Source organism: Aulonocara stuartgranti, assembly GCF_965226115.1.
Source record: "Aulonocara stuartgranti genome assembly, chromosome: 1".
Lineage (NCBI taxonomy): Eukaryota > Metazoa > Chordata > Actinopteri > Cichliformes > Cichlidae > Aulonocara > Aulonocara stuartgranti.
The window spans coordinates 33470001-33490361 of record NC_138939.1 but is presented as its reverse complement, the minus strand read 5'-3'; the positions used below and the strand labels follow the sequence as shown (position 1 = coordinate 33490361).

At 39.8% G+C, this 20361-nt stretch overlaps 1 protein-coding gene across 2 annotated transcripts in view; it reads right to left on the bottom strand.

The window, feature by feature from the left end:
* lrp4 (low density lipoprotein receptor-related protein 4) overlaps positions 1-20361 on the bottom strand; it is a 106957-nt gene that overhangs the window by 27870 nt on the left and 58726 nt on the right. For both annotated transcript variants that reach the window (XM_082535156.1, XM_082535157.1), the window contains exons 3-6: positions 9043-9159; positions 2649-2762; positions 2424-2540; positions 1907-2035 (exon numbers count right to left, since the gene is read on the bottom strand). In XM_082535156.1, the coding sequence (XP_082391282.1) occupies positions 1907-2035; positions 2424-2540; positions 2649-2762; positions 9043-9159 (477 nt within the window). The remainder of the gene's footprint in view (positions 1-1906; positions 2036-2423; positions 2541-2648; positions 2763-9042; positions 9160-20361) is intronic.

Genomic DNA, 20361 nt, shown 5'->3' with positions numbered 1-20361 from the left:
TTACAGACAGTGAATCAACAATTCACATTTTTTTCTTCTTCTGTAGAGTCACTTTGCATCAAATCCAATGGTAAAATACCCACCTTATCAACCTCAACTATGGCAAAAATGCCACTTCCTAACAGCTCTTTAGTGTTTCTGGGGACACAAAAACATCATGGAAGTGACAAGCTAACAGTAAATGGCTGAAAGAAAATGTGTATCTACAGTACTATATGACTCATGTGATTAAAACATACATTTGATAACCCTGCGCTTCTTTTAAGCTTCTCAGCGCTTTGGTTTCTGTCACTTCTGCAGATGGTCCGTCACATTCATGTTTCTCCACAAACACTTTAATTTTGTTTTGTGATTTTTTTCCCTCTTTTTTTTTTTTTATATTTGTTGGTGTTTTCCTAAGTTGCGGCCCGTGTGACCTCTCAGGGCCACCATATATTTGGTTGCTTTGAGCAACAGGTGCAGGTAGAGCAGTGGTAGCTGCTGGCGGTGTGAAAGGCGTCACCTTGACCAATTTGAGTTAAATGGACTGAAACTTTATGGCTGTTTGTGGTTTCAGTACCTTCTGGGACAACTTCAGTGCAATTACACAAGATGTATTCTCACTTATAAATGGGAAATCATTTGATTCTTAGACAGCCATCATTTTCTGTTATTAGTATTAATGGACAAAAACAAATAATACTCAAGTCAAATTATCAAAATAACCAGTAGTTGAAGCAACATCAGTTACATGCTGCATCTCTTTTACAGATGTTTTACTGCACTAGGGCTGTTCGATATAAACTTTACTTTACTTTACTTTATAACGATATATATCGGATGACGATATAAAAACGTCTATCGTTTCATTTTACGCTATCATTTGTTTCGTGGTGTCGCAAAATAAACTGTTTACGGCAATATTTTTTCATCGTTTTGATGGTCACTGTAGTGGCTATATTAATTTCTTAAAGTTCTCTCTTTCTCTTATATTTTATATAACCACACTACGGACGGACAAGCGCCTGTTTTTATGCATTGTGGTTAGCAACAACGACAGTAACACCATCGCGTGTCCGCTTGTTTATGTTCTACATAAACCTTTCACAATAAAGCTCAAGATCCTGTTGAGATTTTTCAAAATAAACTGAATCACGTGAAAGAGCAGATTATTTACAGATGAGAATTAAAAAAGAGCCGCCAGATGCTAAAAAATAAATCTTAGACTCAAACGTTAGAACAGGCTTTTCCCCGTAGCATGCCGTGTAATAAATACTCACAACTTATGTCTAAAATGTATAGTTTCATGCATCGGTTAAAACACGGGACGATAGATGTCTTATATCGGGATATGAGATTTTGGTCATATCGCGCAGCCCTATACTGCACCATGCTTTAACTGTCAGCGTTCAGTATCTGAGCCCAGTTTGGAACAGACTCGGTCGGTGTAACCACTAAAAATGATGGATGTTAAACTTCCTGTTCAGATGAGCCTTTAATGTACTTTTAAACTCCAGCTGAACTAGTGCAGGAAGCTGTAACACATGAATCTGAGTTGCACTCAGAGGAAAGGCAGAGAATAAAAGGAAGGAGAGGGAAGAGAAAACGGAAAGAGCTTTGCCTTCATCCACCATGCACAACACAGTCTAGTGAGAGCCACGATCACTGGCAGGGATCCTAAGAAATGTTTATCTGTGCCTGTGTGTGTAATCAGATGACAGCAATTCTTTACACCAGCCGGAGAGGCACGATTGGTCTGGATCACCTAGCTAAACACTGAGTGTGTTTCCTGTCAAATCTTTACTTCTGCCCAAAACTTGGATTGGTGTCTAAGAAGTACACTTTTTTCCCCCCTGGAGGTTTGAGACTAGACCCTGACGTCTACAATGCTGCAGGTGTGTTTCTAGCTATGCGACGGGGAACTCACAGCAGTCCGATTCATCCGACCAGTCTCCGCAGTCATCATCTCCGTCACAGTGGTAGATGTCCAGGATACAGCGGCCATATGCGCACTGGAACTCCTCCACGCTGCAGGTGGCTGTCATCACATCTGAAGCTGCACAGACACGCAGACATGTTAAACAGATGCTGGAAAAGATGGTGCAGCAGTTGGCTGTCGGAGGCACTTTGAAGTTTTGATGCTACTTTGCTGAGTCTGTCAGAAACTATACATGAAATGAAGCAGAAGCTCAGCTCTACATTGAGACAGTGAACACATTTACATGGTCTGGGGTAAACTTGTTACTGTGAGATCTTGGTTTACATACAGCTTTACTGGTAAGCATATTTGCCCCTTTCTGAGGCCACAATTTTGACTTTACATGCTGCAGTGTACCATCACTCTGATCTGACTTGAGTTATCGTGGATGATGCCCTACAAATATAAGCTGGCCTGTCAATGTGTCTACAAAACAAAGCTTGTGCATACTCTCTCAGTAACTTACGGCAATTTTCCTCATCTGATCCATCTTTACAGTCCGTGTCTCCATCACAGTACCAGTGCTCAGCAATGCAACTCCCGTCCGTGCAGCGGAACTCCTTGTCTGAGCATTTACGCATGTCTGCCATGGAAAGAACACACAGGCTCATATACTATTACAAATACTGTCGGAATGAATAAAGGCCTTGCATGCTCGGGCTTAGGTGAGCCTCTTTGTGTGTGTACCCACCACACTGTTCATCACTGTTGTCCCCACAGTCGTTGTCGCCATCACAGTGCCAGAGGCTGCGAATACAGTAGCCGTTTTGACAGTGAAACTCGTCCTCCTCACACTCCCTGGGAGCTATGCAGGCAGAAAAAAGTGACAGACTTCAGAACACCATATAACACAGACACAATGAAAAGACACTAAAGCTACCCTGAAATCTGGGCAACTCTAATTCTTTGAGTCAAACTAAGAGCAAAAAGCTGTGCAGAAAAAAAAAAAGCCCTCCATAAACAGGCGGATCTTTCAGAACACTGCAGGTCTGTGACTGTGAAGCTTTCAGGCTGAATGTCTTGTTGCTCAATATGAAAATCTCTAATTTACACGCATTGCAACACAGTAAGCGATAAGGTTGTGTAAAGTGGTCTGTGTTACAGCTATAATAAATTTCCTTTTACAAAGCACATTTTCAACACCTCACAAAAGGCACAAAATAAAACCTTAAAAATAAAAAAAACCCAAAATTGGCTCTAGCTGAATACATGATGGTTAAAGTGGATGTTAATAGAGACGAGCTTTCATGGAAGAAAAAAGTCAAATGTTTGATTTATTACTCAAACTGCATAAAAGCCTTAAAATGATCGTTGCATTTCAACCTAAAAATACCAAGCTAACAAAAAGGCTACTTTCTTATTTGTTAGGAAACATTCAGAGAGGCTGTGAAGCTGCAACTGAAGAACTTTTTTTTTTTTGTCTAAAAATCCAGGACTGGATGTGTTATTTCAAGCAGGAACCAGAAAAAGAAGCCAGCGTGAATGTGCCAAAAGCTGCCATTTCTCAACCAACTACTTGGGACGGGCTCCAAAAACGAGATGGCCCCCCAAACACTCCCGTCCAACTTTACAGAACTGCAACATGTTTACAGCCTGGTACTAAAAAATAGTTTTGATAATCTGGCTTGTTCTGTATTACAGAGCATCCAAGAAGTTTGTGTTTCAGTCAAATTTTGGTATTTTATAGTCTGTTACTAATATAATTTAAAGTATGTTTGTCTGTGTGTTAGAACTGAACACTTTACTGATTTAACCCACTTTTATCTGACTTAGAGGCAGATTCTGAGGCATTATGGTTGTGGGCACACTGCTGTAAAGTTGCTTTAATGCATATTCTTCTAGTCCAGCTCAAATTTTGGATTGATTTCTTTCACCAAGCTCTAGCAGCATGCTTTATATCTTAATTACACATAGTGCTGGCTGTACATTAGGAAGTGTTTCATTATGCAGTTAACCTTTAGACTGGAGATAAAAGGAACATTAGTCATTCGCACAAACAGTTGACACAACAGAGAGACAAAGTCACTCCCTCTTGTGAGAGTTCAGCCCTGTGACAGTGTTTTACTTTCATACCCTTTCATTTATCGAAACAACTGGTTCGCCTTGCTTCTTTCATCACACTTCCAAAGCGCCGCCTTCTACCGTTACTGCTGCAGTCGATGGCAAAGCACGGCTGGAGCCGAGCAAACAGGTTTGCCAAAGAAAACCAGTGATGTCTGGCCCCTGGCAGTAGGCAATCTATAATTTATCACTGCTGTGTGTGAGTGTTAGACAGTTACGACAAAGCAAGAGAGATAAGAAGAGACAAAAACAGAAGGACGCCCACAGAAGAGACGACCCGACAAAAAGGAAAAGGGTAACGCTCGTCTTTTTCCACTGAAAGCTTTCATCTTTTCTCAAGAGTATTATAGCACCACACAAATACACCTGAGAACCACACTTCACTTCTCAGATGAGTGACATGACATAAGAACCCAGAGCCATTGCACGTATATATGATCTGGGTCCAAATTAATGTTTAACAAAGATCCAAAAGGGAAGCATCTTTCTAGAATGTTTTCCATATAAAAACATGACATATTTAGAAAGTTCTGACAGGGATCCTCTACATTTGGGAATTATTACACTCATCATTGGAACTTGCTTTACACTACAAAATCATCCACTTTCTAAAATTAGTTGTTTTAGCTCCATTTTCCCTCCCTTTAAGCCAATCCTCTTCTGATTGGCTGCCCTTCGCAAACAGAAGATTCGCATAACAGGTGGGTGGAGCTTTTATGCTCAAAGCTTAGGGCTGTGTGCCTTAAATGACCATCTACTCTCAGTGACATCATACAGAGCCAAGTGTATTAAAATAAATATCTAAGACTAAACATTCATGAGCATGCTATTCATTCAACTGCTAAATTTCCGCTGACCTCGCCCCCACCTCAGCCAGTTCACCCCCCCCCCCTTAAAAAAAAAAAATGTATTTTGGTGGGTTCCAATGAAAATTTAATTTTACCTGGACAATTGACAATCAAACTCGTTCCATTATTCAGGTTGCAAGAAAATAATTGATTTGCCCCCTATTCTCTGCCTCTCCCATGCTCTAGCTCCCTTCCCATAAGCGAAGTAAACAGAGTAAGGTCAGAGGTCAACAAGCCCTCAAGAAACTCATCATTCACACAGCAGCCAAAAGTCAAAGGGCAAAGAGCACTGGGAGTCGATACCACGCTCTCTACATGTGCGTATGAGCTGAGACAGGTGTCGAAATATTTATTTGCCAGATTAAAATATCTTTTGAACGTCAAGATTTCAAACCCCTTTTTTAACACACACACACACACACACACACACACACACACACACACACACACACTGCTCTGCACCGAGGCACACCTCACTCTCCATGTTTGTCTGAAATCTTGACAGCTACTTCGGTTCCAGCCAAGCGTGGAGGATTGTCTCCCCAGGCCTAAATAATGCAATGAAACCACCTCATCTTAGGGAGAAACCTATACTGGCCAGCACATATTGGGAACGGAGAGCCAAACCAGGTAGGGGGAAAGAAATGGAGAAAGAAAGAAGCATGAAATAATAAGTATGGGAAACAGAGGAGGGAGGAAAATTTACTGGGCATGAAGATGAAAAATTCATAGCACCCTCATTGCAGACAGACACCCCCCACCCCCATCAGTAAGTGATTCAGTGTCTGGCTGCTCATGCTATATGTGGGCCAGCACAGGAGGAGGAGAAATCACCAGGTGACAGAAAAATCATTCGCAAGCTATCCTCTACCTGCTGCACCTATAAACTACTTGAATTTTGAGAAAACAGTGAAAGTGGCGTCTGTGCATAGGCCATTAAACAGATTCTATTGTATTTAAATACAGCAAGATGGTCCCTGTAATCCTATGCACATGTCCAACATTTAATTGGCTAGAGTGACCAAATGGTTCACAAGACTCAGTGCTACAATCAACAGATTAGCTCTACAGATTTAATGCTAGTGGTTTGGTGGGGAGTTACATATTCATTTTATTGGCTTCAAAATAGGGCTGCCACGATTAGTCGACTAGTCACGATTACGTCGACTATCAAAATCGTCGACGACTGATTTAATAGTCGACGCGTCATTTGAAGCTTTGTAAGATCCCAAAAGCAGGAATAAGTAGCAGGATTTAAGAGTGTAATAACGGACTGAAACAGAAGATGGCAGCACTGCATGTACAAGGATGCCAGCTGCCGTTAAACCCCGAAGAAGAAGAAACTGTGTCCCAGAATTCATAGCGCGGCCCAGCGCAGTTGTCAACAATGGCGGCAGCTAGTTAGTTTTAATATTACTCTTATTATTCTTTCTGGGTCACAAAATAAACGTTTAACATATTTTCAGGCGAGAATGTAGCTGTGTAAACCTCAAATATCTGCTCAGTTTATCAAGACACCACATATTTTCAAAAGCGCTCCGACGTTTTCGGAGGCGTCTGATACCCACTAGCTCGATAGCTAGCCGGGGGCCATGAGAGCACCGGACTCCCGGCAGATCGTTTTCAAACCCACCGCCCTACTCAGGTTAAACATATACAAGTCACTTAGATAACTTAAAAATGTTATTGTTTGGCTTTTTTCAGTATTTTATTTGTTCCTGAGTAAATCGGCTGAGTTTATTAAACTCCACCGAAACAATCTGCACATTTAATTAGAATTCAATTAACTATCATCTTGTCTTTATTTTTAGTTAGCACAGACCTTAAACACTTAAAGCTGTAAGCTAATGATAGTTATATAAGAGCAGATGCTGCTGGTGCAATAAGCTGTACTTTTACGTTCAATGGATGATGATCTGATTAGTCGACTAATCGCAAAAATAATCGGTGACTAGTCGACTATCAAAATAATCGTTTGTGGCAGCCCTACTTCAAAAGCATAAGAAGGTGGTTCCAGTTTATTTTTTAATCAACATGAAAAGAAAACACACCAAACTGAGCAAAAATATTCATACACTTTTGCTTGCCAAAATATGAACCTCATTTACTATCACCGTGACCCTATGCGTCATGTTATCAAGCTATCCAGCCAACACTAGCATTAGTCATATATCACTTTTTCTTACAAAAACAGGCCTCGCTTGCATTAAAATAAAAACAAAATGGGAAGGCCAGATTTCTACCATACAGAATTTATAATAGCAGTTCCCAATCAAGATATGAGGTCATTGTCATCTTTGATATCCAATATATATGGAACTACAATACTGTTAAAACCTTTGATGTGTATAAACTAAAGACGCACAGTTTCAAGCTACTGCTACCAAGACCAGGAGCTACCAATAGGACTGTCACTCTGGTCTATAGTTACCAACCTGCTGAGTCAGAAGCTTACTAAGCCAGCCAAAAGCAAAAACGTTCCTTCTTTTGATTAATAGCTACCTTCCATCAAAAGCCTACCCAACCCAGCTACCACTCCTCTGCAGAGCCAGAATCACAATACAGATTTTGTGATCTACTCTTAATTCCACATTAGCCAAAATATGCTGAAAGACGAGTTGTTCCCGATCTGATGTACAGAATTATCAAGTGGAGTTACTTTTGCCCTTATTTTGTTTTTTCTACTTTTCTAGTTCTACCACAATGGTGAATGATCATAAAGTTTCAAATAATGAGCCCAGCATAAATGTGAGTTCAAATACTTGCAGCTCTGGCAGGAAGTATCTGTCCGGGCCCCACCCACCTAACGTTCTGTTTTTGAGGGGCAGCCAATCAGAAGAAAAGCTGAAATTGATCACCCCTAGGTGATCAATTTTAAAAGAAGAGTTCTTTAAATGGCTTGTTCAGAACTGGTTTAGAGGCGGCATAATAACAAAATATACAACAACCAGGATTATTATGAACTGTGAATCAATCAAAGTTACTGTAGCTGAGTCCAAGAAAGAAGGTTTATGGTTGCAAAGAAGCATAAGAGGTCTATGTCAAGTTCTTGGTATTGTCACCCTTATACCACTTTTATTGGGGCCAAAGTAAAAAATACAATCGCCAATAATTGATATGAATTGTATAATTTAAGCAACATGTTGTTGGTGGAAGATCCTTCACAGATCTAGAAGTGAGTTACTTGAAGGACACTGCCTAACTGCCATGTGTCGACTCCATCAAGGACATGTCACTGCTTGTAACTATTCCAGTCCTCCGCACAGAGTGTTAAAGTTGATCGAACTGAATCGCCGAACTTGCTTCTGATGCTGTGATAGAATGTCCAGCCTGCAGCATGCATCCACCCCGATCAGGTTGCACACACAGAGCCTTCTGAGTTGTCAGGGGTAAATATAGAGACTAAATGTGGATTCAGAATCTGACCACTGGCCACACCTCAAATAAAGAAGAAAAAAACCCCACACAGACAAGCAGTTGTACTCCTCTACTTCTGATGACCTCTTTTAAAGAGCACAACTCCTATTCTTAACCTCAAATGAATCTAAAACTGACCTTCGTTAAAAGGGCAAGCACATTGTTGAGTTAGTAAAATAGGATGGTTTCCTTATCATGTTTATCTGACAATTTTCTGAAGGCTGCATTAACCCATTTTTTAAAAAAAAAGACGGAAGTGAGAACAGAGAAATTACCCTCCTCTCTCAAGAATGTCCTCAAAATCAAGCAAAATGTCTCACATAGCAACACAGAGACCACAGATACCCTCACTGTAGCGGTCAAAGCTTCAGGTTTTTCCTTTTAGTTTAAGTGTTGTCACGATTCTGCCTGGTAGGAAGCTGAGGATACTTCAGCAAGAACACACGACTTAGAACACAAATAACTCCTCAAAACAAAAGAGGAGCAAAATAAAGTCAAAGGTCAAACAAAGTCTTGTGCTGTGACCGTGGGAGAGCTGACCTTTTGCCACAATGTTTTCGTGTGCACATGCGATTGCCCGTGTGTTTGTGAGTGCAACAGACAGGCAACGCTTTTAGACTCTAAACAAACACCTCATTGCACATGGCTGCCTCAAACATCTGTTCACTTTAATAAGTCATCCCCTTGAGTAAAACGGAGCAGGTCGAGTGTATGTCTTTGCTACTGTTTGTGTTTTCAAGAAAGACAAAGTGTACTTACGGCAGTCTTGTTCGTCGGAGTCATCCTCGCAGTCGTTGTCTCCATCACACACCCAAGAGCGACGGATACATTTGCCATTGTCACAGTGGAAGTCCAGCGGTGAGCAGGTGGGGAGCACTGCAAGTAAACGAGAGCAGACAACAAGGCTGTCAGCAGAGAAAACAAACAAACACACTGAGCAGCTGAGAGAAGAGGACCACAAAAGAAAAAAACTCAAACAACATGGATGGGACGTGCTAATGTCTTTATGAGGATATTATAAGCAGTGTTGCTGACCAATAAATTTTGACAGTTTGCGTCAATGTCCTCTTTTTCTGACAACTACAAGACAATAACTAAATAAAAAGTAATGCATGAGGACAAAAACTATGATGAAATGTATTCACACTTTTGTCAACGAATAAAAACGAGATGAAAATATTCTGAAGTAATCTTAAGCGGTACGGTTAGACACGGACATTTGATCTGCCCCTGGGAAACTAGCTCCCATGCTCCACGTTTCTCATGAAAACACTAAATGTCAGCACTCGTGAGGAAGAGAAGAGCAGACACATGGACATATTATACATTTGTTGTCAACAAATGACGCTTTGTAAACTGTGTGGAGCAACTATCACAGCTAAATACATTTTTTTTTACTCCATAAAACTAAAAGAACTTAGATTATGATGAAAATCAAATGACATTTCATTCAAAAGACTGCGACTAAATTTAAATAAAAATTGTCAAAATGAAAACTAATATTAAGTACTTTCAAAATACCTACTAAACTATAGGCCAGATACTGTTGAGGCTTCAAGTGTGCTAGCATAGACAGCTACAGCATTTAGCTGCATCTAATCTGGACCTCTTCATGTTTGTGCTGTTAGTATCAACTGCAGCATTTTAATGGAACTATCTGACAAATAACATAGTCTGCTATGTGGTAAAAACAATTTTAGTAGTTTATACTTTGATTTTGGTATTTGATTATAATGTGATTCGTGTGTATGCCATATTCCTGTTTGCTAACTATACTCGCTAGTTAGCTGCTAATTTCTGGCTCCAAGACACCAATATGGCAGCAGGCTGAACACTAATCCTGAGGCTTCAAAATGCAGAGTCTAGAAGCAACGATCATTTTTTATTTGCAGTTTAAAAAGTTTTACCTCTGTCTGTTCCATTTGGGCTTGTGTAATTATCTAGATGATTGAGGGAGCTTGATAAGAGCATGTTTTCATGCTGCAATCCTAATGATTGACGAGTAGTGACACATTTGTGCTCTCACTGTGCGACACAGGCCCACAGTTTTGGAGACACGCACAAAGATATAGCCTCCATTCTTCCACCCTGGTCATATTTCATCTGGGTCAGCCCCGAATAGCAAAGTGTGTATGCAGCTTCAGATGAAAAAAACAAACAAACATACAAATATGCTAACTTAGACAGTGTAATGCTGCAGCAGGCATTTTCAACATTATTTTGACCATGCCACAGATGGGACAAGTACTCATCACAACTAAAAATAATTATTAATCATAACCTAACATAACACAGTCATCACTCTTGCGAGGCTACTAGGTGCCCTAAAGGTCAGTTTGCCAAACAGCTGAAATAAAAAATCTTCACTCTGTATCTGGTCTAAGTTCATTGCGTGAGTCAGGCCTGGATCCAGGCATCCTCTTCTTCCCCACCTTTTTTCTCCTAACAGAGGTACTGAGCTCAGCTCAGCGCATTCCTCCTTAACTTCATATCCGCTCTACAGAGTCCAGCTACTTGCTATCTAAGCACCACCCGAATGACTGGCCCTTTGTCATCTGCAGACAGAGCTAATTTAATTACAGGCCAGAGAGGGATGGAAGTAGGAGGGAGAGAAGGCGAAGGGAAAAGAGGGAGCAGCGGCTCCTTACTATGGACTCTCACCCGACTGTCAATAGCAAATATGAAATATTGACCAAGCAATGCAGACTTTATGAAAAATGTATGACGTCACGCAGCGAGTTAACCAGCCAGGCAGACAAGCCAGGACTCGGGGAGTGAATTAAGCAAGTGTGCATCTGTGTGTGTGCTGGGGTGTGCCTTTGGTCTCCAGGGGGAAGTAAAACCCCACTGACCCATATACCCCAACATGGATACTACATTATTCAGAGAGAGAATCATAAGCAAAGAGAACCTGTCTCCCTCTTGGTCTACACATTCTCTTCACATTCTGAAGATCTCTGTCTAAATCACACAGTCACCCCCCCATTCAGACAGCCACTGGATTCAGTTCAATATAAGATGTAAAATCACCTTACAGAGACATCACATTAATTTGGTATGTGTCACTTTATCGCAGGAAGACATTTTAAGCAACTTTACATTTTTGTCAGCTAACAACATATTTTATAGAATCTGTGAGCCCCTTTCATAAAGGCAGTCCTTTCAGGTAATCTGACAGCATCTTAACATATCAGCTTCATGCCTGAATGCTCACACCGGCTACTTTTTCTGTAAAAGTTGAGATTACAACCTTACTGAGGTGGATCCAGTTTTTTGCCGTCGCTTATCATGGTACGAATGTCAAATCATGCCGCTTGCACGAGAATGCAACTGCCTATGGATCTAAACCAAACGTGTTGCTCGAGACACTAAAACACACAACAGTTTTTGAGAATACTCTAAACAAGAAAAATTTGAGGAGGAAAAAAAAAACAAAAACACTAGTCCATAAAGATCACAGAGCACCAAAGACACTCGCCTTTAAAGGCCAGAGACACGTTTTCTGACTTTTCCAACAAAAACCACAAAACTCCTTTCATGTATGTTGAAATCTAAAATCTCACGTCTTATAAGACTGACATGTCTTTAAAAGACTTTAAGTACAAGTCTTTACTGTGATGAAGAAAGAGTCTGTGACATGTCAGAATAATAATGATCACCAGTAATGACTATAATCTACATTTTGACAAAGTGTTCGCAGGGGCTGAAGTTAGCTTGTCGCTTGCATCTGTGTGTAGAAGTCATCATTTTGAGTTTATTACATATCTGTAAAATCAGAAAACAGGAGAAATCATCCATAAACATTTCCTAACAAAGAAAGCTTTGTAAATCTACAAAGGCATTACAACAGTGTTTACTTTATTAAAATAAATTATTCCTGAAATGGAGACATGATCCGTCACAATCTAAGAGCCACATTTTATGAACCACAGTAAAATAGTTTATCTGTTTCATGTGCAACCATCTCTTACAACATTACTGAAATACAGCCAATGAATTATGAAAACTACAGTACAGCCAAAAGAGTCTTGTTTAAATGTACTGAGTCACCCTTAATTTCTTTATACTTTCCCAGGAAATTGGAAAATAAATGCAATAATTAGCAACTAAAACATGCAAACATACATGCAAATATAGTCTATAAGGCAACACTAGACTTAATACAATTCCAATATTATCTTTATTAGTTCTCCAGGCTTCTTGAACGACATCTGAAGCTCTTCTTTGGATGTTTGATGCCTTTAGTTCTGTTCTCTGTCAAAATGATCCCACACGGCTTTAATAATGTTGAATCCACATTCTGTGGACTGATAAGTTTCCATTGTGTGGGGTTTTTTTTTTTTGGTTTGGTTTTTTTTAAATTCAGGTATGCTTTTACTGCATTGGCAGTGTGTTTAAGCTTTGGACCAAAGCCATTGCCAGTTGGATGCTTTCCAGTTGGTATTGCAGGGCGGTTCAAAATCTGATCTGATTTAGTAATCTTTTGATAAGATCCCCTACACCATTGCCTGAAATGCAGCCCCAAACCACGATACAGTCTCCACCTGAAAACTGCCAATTCTTGTATGTTCTACCAGTTCAGTTTCGCTGCACACCATGGCAAAGTATGTTAAATTTTGGGCTAACAACAATTTGGGAATTACTTTGTTGGTGCAAAAATATTACTTTACGCCTGTCAAATTGTGTATTTTTCATAGATTGAGCTAAAAGCAATGGTTTAAATTGAAAGATTTTACAGCAGGGTATTAGTAACAAAGTGGCTGAAAATGCAATTTAAATATGGTTCTTTAATAAGTTGTCTGTTATGTGAGACACAAGTCTGGTTTATCCTTTGAATTAGGAACCTCACCGATTCCTCTGGAAATGGTCTGTTACAAGAACTGAACTGAAATTGAGAGAAAAAGCAGCAAATGTCCAAACAAATATTGAAAGACCTTCAGAATGCAAGCAACACTGTAAAACTAAATAATAATATAATAGCATACAACTTTAAAGCTTAGTAAGCTTTTATTTGTTGTATTTGAGTGTTTCTTGATAGTTAGGGTTAGGAGTTGAAACCACTAGTGAAAGTAAACAGGAAATGACATTTTGTGAAGACTTCTATGGTGTGGCTGAAGGGAGTGATGGCTAAATCAAGTACAAAATTTAAAAAAACAAAACAAAAAAAAACAGGTCAAGTAGTGCCGTTTAGAATAAATTTTACAAGATTCACTCTTAAAAGAAAATCTCAGCTTAGATAAAATAAGAGTTTAACTCATAATGTCCCAAACAAGCAGAAACCCAGCATTGGCACAAATGTATTTAAACTTGTGATATCCTGAGAGCCTATCAGAAGACTGATGACAGCTGTGAAAACCTCTTTTTTTGTTAAGTAAAGTGATCGAGCTGCATTCCTGTACATTTCCTGGTCAGGCGTCAGCAGATTTATGGCCTCGAACAACAAAAGGAGGAAAAATGCTGGGTTGGAAACGTTTCAATAAATAATTCAGCTTATCTGAAGACTTAGAGATTGTGGTGTTAACGCGCACGCAAAAAAGCACACATGCAGACATAAGCCAACCATCACTGCACTGGCTAAATAAACATATTCTGCTTAAGTGCGGGATTGTTTAAGCACATGAATTGGGAGATATACAAAATGCATGCAAATAAAGAGTCCAGGACGAATCAGCGAGAGATACAGAGAGAGGGAGAGTATGTAGGTGTGGCCTGGTCCAGGTATCAGGTGGATCAACAGGGAGCTTGCTAGGTAAGTTGATGAGGTCTCCTGGAGCCTTGATCTCTCTTATCACATGGATTCGGCTCTGTACGGCGCTGCTCTTCTCTGGACCGCTGCATTCCTCAGAGGCTGACACTCACGCATGTGCGCGCACAGACGCACACACACTTCAGCGCTCACAAGACCCTCCATCCGCTGTGTCATCTTGTGCATTCCAGTTATCACTTTATGATGAACTCAACTAATATGAACTCCACCTGCTACACTCCTACATTTCCCAGGATTGTGCGAATATTATTAATAGCTGCAATGATGTACATGCTTCCCTCAGCCCCACAATAAAGTAAGACAGCTCAGAGAATGATGTCTTAGCGAAACCCTGGTTAAAGATGGCATCTAACTTCAAAACGGGTGCACAGCTCATTGTGATCATGAGCGGCCTCATGAGCATCTTCACATTTGCAGTTGGATAACAGTTGCAGCTGATATCCATTTACACCCCCCCTCCCCCCCACCACCACCACCACCACAAACTTTTTTTTTTCCTTTTGAAATTTATATGGTTGTTTGACCAGTTCATTCACCTCCCATAGTTACACTTTGAAGTGTTCCAATAGTACAAAAATTTTTGTCTCAGTCATGCTTCAAAGCCTTTCAAAAATATTGCTCCTGAACATTTTCCATTTATTCTTCTGTGTGATGCTGTCCTCACACGTGTAATAGAACACACACACACACACACACACACACACACACACACACACACACACACACCCTGACCTTCACCAATGAGCTTTTCTCATCCAAGCTAAAGAATTCCCACTTGCATACTATGTGTTATTCCCACACAAACAATGATACACACCTGCAAGTCTCATCATCAACACCAGCCTCATTCCTTTCCCCAGTTATTCTCTGGTGCACACGCACACATACATACACGCAGTGAAGAAACAAGAGTGTAAGTGTAAAAGTTGACCTCTTTAGCTATACTGAGAGTTTACCTGCATTAAATATTACAGTACAAAGTTAAGTCAATTCTTAAAGCCTTGTTTTTCCATGAATATGTGCAGTATTATTTTAGTCTCCGTATTCTGTAACCATGTAGCCAACAGATATTGCTTGATTACGCTGCTTCAACTTTTAACAAACAAATGTGTGTGAATGCATGCAGTCATTTCCTTATGTCAAACCTAGAGCCAAAAGACTAGAAAAAGTAAACATGGGTCTCCACTGTGAGTAAATGTTTCCTGTTGAGAAAATAGTAACATGGAGATGGAATGACCCATTTTGAGATGAAAGAGAGGGGAAAAAATACAGACATAATCAAAGGTGAACTATACTTGTTAGTAGGGCTGCCACGATTAGTCAACTATCAAAATCACCGACGACTGATTTAATAGTCGACACGTTGTTTGAAGCTTCAGATCACAAAAGACGCAGGAATAAGTAGTAGGATTTAAGAGTGTAATAACGGACTGAAACAGAAGGTGGCAGCACTGCATATACAAGGATGCCAGCTGCCGTTAAACCCCGAAGAAGAAGAAGTAGCTCTGTCCCAGAATTCATAGCGCAGCTCAGTTTCCAACAATGGCGGCAGCTAGTTAGTTTTAATATTACTCTTATTATTCTTTCTGGGTCACAAAATAAACTTTTAACATATTTTTAGGCGGGAATGTAACTGCGTAAACCTCAAATATCTGCTCAGTTTATCAAGACACCACATATTTTCAAAAGCGCTCCGATGTTTTCGGAGACGTTTGTTACCCACTAGCTCGATAGCTAGCCGGGGGCTAGGCTCACTAGAGCCCGTGAGAACACCGGACTTCCGGCAAATCGTTTTCAAACCCACCTACTCAGGTTAAACATATATAAGTCACTTAAAAATGTTATTGTTTGGGGTTTTTTTTGTATTTTATATGTTCCTGAGTAAATCGGTTTGGCTGAGATCAAAGTTATAGTTTTTGCACAGCTGAATAAACCTCAAGCAGACAGCTGATTATCAGAAGCATGAGATGTTCAAGAATATACTCCGGTGTCCCGTTATATTTTAGATAGCAAGGAGTTTATTAAACTTCACCGGAACAATCTGCAAATTTCATTAAAATTTAATAAACTATCATCTTGCCTTTATTTATAGTCAGCACATACTTTAAACACTTAAAGCTGTAAGCTAATGATAGTTATATAAGAGCAGATGAATGCTGGTGCAATAAGCTGTACGTCTAATGTTCGACCAATCGCAAAAATAATCGGTGACTAGTCGACTATCAAAATAATCGTTTGTGGGAGCCCTACTTGTTACATGTGCAGGCACATCAGTCCTGCTGTGAGATTTCTGCCTCCAGCCCCAATCAATGGGAGGATGGAATATTTGAGGAAAGTCTGAATTCTGAACAGTTTCTTAAAAAAAAAAAAAAGTGATTATCTTGTTAAGTTTTTCTTTTTCTGCTTTCCAATGCAACTTTCAGGGCAGTAAGCACCGCGAGGCTTTAGTGACCTTCATTACAACAGAAGGCGCAAATCTCAGAAACAGACATTTAAAATACAGCCAAAGCTGTTTGCATGGCTAGATATCCATAGAGATAACAAGAAAATGGAACCGTTTTCACACAAGCTCTGAAGCCCTAAACTTTTCCATTAGGCTTCAGCCAACAGAGCAGAGTGTGAGAATGCAACTGTCACACAGTTCTTGGTGTTTTAGGGTTTCTGTGCCTCCTTTTGCTTTGACTTTTCCTCCCTTTCTTTCTTTCTTTGCCTGTGTTGGTAGACACATGATCTAAGAGAACTTGTACATTGTTACATTATGTTACAAGTGATAATAATGAGCTCTGTTAAGTGTGCACGCTTACTGACTGCACGTCTGACTTGCATATGCATGTGTGTCTTTGTGTGTGTGCGTCTTTAGGAAGATGTATGTGGCCGTCTTTAAATGGCCTTGAGTTAATGGCCTGCCTCCTCACTGTAGAGTAGCTGAATCAAGTGGCTCTAATGGGACCAATATATCTGCCTAAGCGCCGCTTATCACACCAGCTCGACGGATGGGAGGATGAAAACATGAGGGAGAGAGGGAGACAGAAAAACAGATGTGCACTCCAGAGAGCGACACAGCTTCTTTCAAGCTTAAAAAGTGCAAGGATGTGCACACGCATGTCACAAATATAAGGGTGTAACGGTGAAAATTGATGACAGTCTTTAAAGTGTTATATAGTCACTTCAGAGGACGAGTCACTGGGATGTCCTGCCATGGTGTACTCGTGTCTGTACACTGTTTGTTTGTTTCTGTTGGCTACTGTACAGCATCTAGCTGGTAAACCTGTGTTCTAATCAAAGCGCTTGTGTCCCATTTGGAAAATGCCTTTCCCAACGCCAGATGATATGTGAATCCACCGAAAGCCGAGATGGTCCAGTTTCCACCGGCACTTAAACGCAGCATGTATTTGTAGATCCGTGTGGAGCTGCACACGTGTTTATTTGCCAAGTTGTTTTGCACGTGTTCAGATTGCTTGGCTTTAGCGTGTAGACTAGCACGTGCATTTGTGAGAACTAAAAATGCTGCACACATCAGTAAATCTTTGTTTTTCTCTGTGAATCATGTAGCGTGCATCTGTGTCTAATTGGGAACTACAGCTTTTTTCTTCTAAACGGATTCATGGTCAGAGGGTGTGAAAGTCCTGTCTTTCATTGCTTAACCCACTCTGGACTTGTGACATGGCGGCAAAAGTAATTGTGAAACTGTGCATAACCTTGTGTCTTTAATTTTGTTTCTGCAGGCTATATGACGATGATGATTATGATAAAAAAATGTTAAAAAAAATTCAGCCTTTTCACTGCTGAATGGAACAAACTCAATTTACATTTGTGTCAGTAGAAATTCCTTAATGAAGACCTTAATACAATCAGTGGCATAAAAAGAACCGTTAACAGTCTGGAGCTGCCATACTTCTGATTCATTTCCAATCTAAATGCAGGAAGCACACATTGAAAAATAATACAAAAATGTCTCAAAATGTAAAAGCACGTCCCTCACCCTTCCTTAAACCCAGACTAATCCCCTCTGTCCATCTCTTTATTTTCCTCTCACAGCCGATCCCGACAGAGGTGGCTTATCTGATTTTGGGCAGCTCTGGTTGCTATCCAGCGCATATTTGAGCCCGTCAGAGCACAGTGGTACTGCCAGCACAGTTTTTTCCAGGAGTGTGTCTGGCGGCTGCTTGTGTAATGGACTTTTTCCTCCACCTATACAGTAAACAGACCTCGCCCTGTCCACAACGCCACTTTGCATTCATAAAACCCACTGAAAACTCACAGCAGAATTGTGTTTACTACCTGTCTGAGGCAACATAATCAACTCTGTCCAGTGTTTATCATAGTCTGCTGTATAAAGCAAACCCTCAAAACAAGTCACCAACAACTGTTTATTCCTGTTTTTATTACCTTATTTATCACCAGCTCTTTTGCACAAACTACAAAATAAAGTGCAAGACGAGGGAACTATGCACTGCAGTGGCACAGAAATTATTTGAATCTAATACTTGCTGCAAAAACAGCATCCCGGGAGTATTAAAGCAATCCATCACAAATATAGTTACAGAACAAACTAAAATATTTCTTATCTAAAAAGCCCCTATTCAAAGAGCCATTTTACAGCATATTTAGCATATTTTCTATGCTTAATGCAAAGAGATTAATGCTTATGTGGCATTTTAAATGTTGCTGAGTCTATAATATATCCTCTGATACATCAAGATTAAAATGTTAAACTTCCAACAATAATAGTCTCCATTATGAATGAGCATGATCAAGTAAAACGCATACTCGACCAATTAAAGGATGAAGCAAATCCAGCCCTCCCAACCACAGCTGTTCACTCCATCATTCTGCCTGAACTTTCCTGGACTAGTCTGGACCAGCAAGACTGTTTTGTATCTAAAGCTACAAAATAAATAAATTAAACAAAATTAAAATAAATAAATCACTCAAAGTACAAATGAATCACAAGAGTGGCTTTCCTGAATGACTTACAAGTGTGTGTAAGATTAGTGGTGATACAGCACATTGACAGGACATTTTACCGTCCATTATGGCAGATTAATGCTGAAGCGTTTGCTTGTTGCCATGACAAATCTCTGCGGAGCGCTTGACACCAGTGAGTAACACTTAAGCGCTGTCATCCTCACAGCCCACATATTTTCCTCTTAAGAAACTGAATGACAGGAAATACTCTGGTGCAGACTAATTCAGCATTATATGACTATTAGGATCATCAGTCTCCAGCTGAATGAATGCATCCATTTTCTTATGTTAGCTTTCTTGAAATTTTATATTTAACTATCATATTCAGCTCACAATACACAGGAAAGTGCTTGTGAGAACATGACCACAATTTGGGTGAAGACCTATTAGGCTATCACTGTGTGTAAGTTTCACTAAAATCTGAGAAATATTCTAGAGAGATCCTTTAAAGCAATTCTTAGGACCGTGGATAGAGAGATGGATGTGTCATCATGCCATAAGCTTATCAGCTTTCTGGAAGGATGAGCTAAAAAGGATAAAAGGATAATAAACAAAGTTAAAATAAAAGAAACAGGTTTACAACGATGCAAAAACACACTGTGGGGGGGTGGGGGTAGTGTAATTGTGTTAGGTCCTGGAGGATCAAAGAAGAAGTGAAAGAAGGAACGCATCCGTACCTGGGGAAACTAAAAGAGAAGAGGGTAAATGGAGAGACTTAAGACTTAAAACAAACTGAAAAGTAACAAACTAATAACAGAAACTATTGTAAGAAATTGGTATAGGCATTTTTTTTTTATTATTTTTTTGGGTGGGGTTTCGGGGTGGGATTGGTAAAACTTTTGCAGTATCATTTTATGAATGTAGTGCTGTGACACTTCGAGAGTGTAAGTTGTTAATGATAACATGTGAGGTGACAGCTGATTCTCACATCATATTACAAGTATGGAAACCTGCCACTGTCTGGTTCATGGCCCAACAAATTTATTTATTTATTTTATTTTATTTTATTATTATTATTTATTTTTTTTTACACACGGCACCATAGAACCCATACGAGGTAAGCTAGCCCCTTATTGCTCTCTCTCCACCTATATCACATTTGATTAATGCAAACATGTGCTTGAGCCATCAGCAAAATCAACTATTAATTCTGGCATTTATTCAGAAAAAAAATGAAAAAGCCGCTCCAAGATGTAGAGCATTAGAACCTTTAGTAGAAAAATCAAGAAACCCAACTACCAGGTGAAGTACATGTGAGCACCAAAACACACGTGTTAGCTAAATAACAAAAAAAACAAAACAAAAAAAACTACAACTACAATACAGTTCCACCTGGAAAGAAC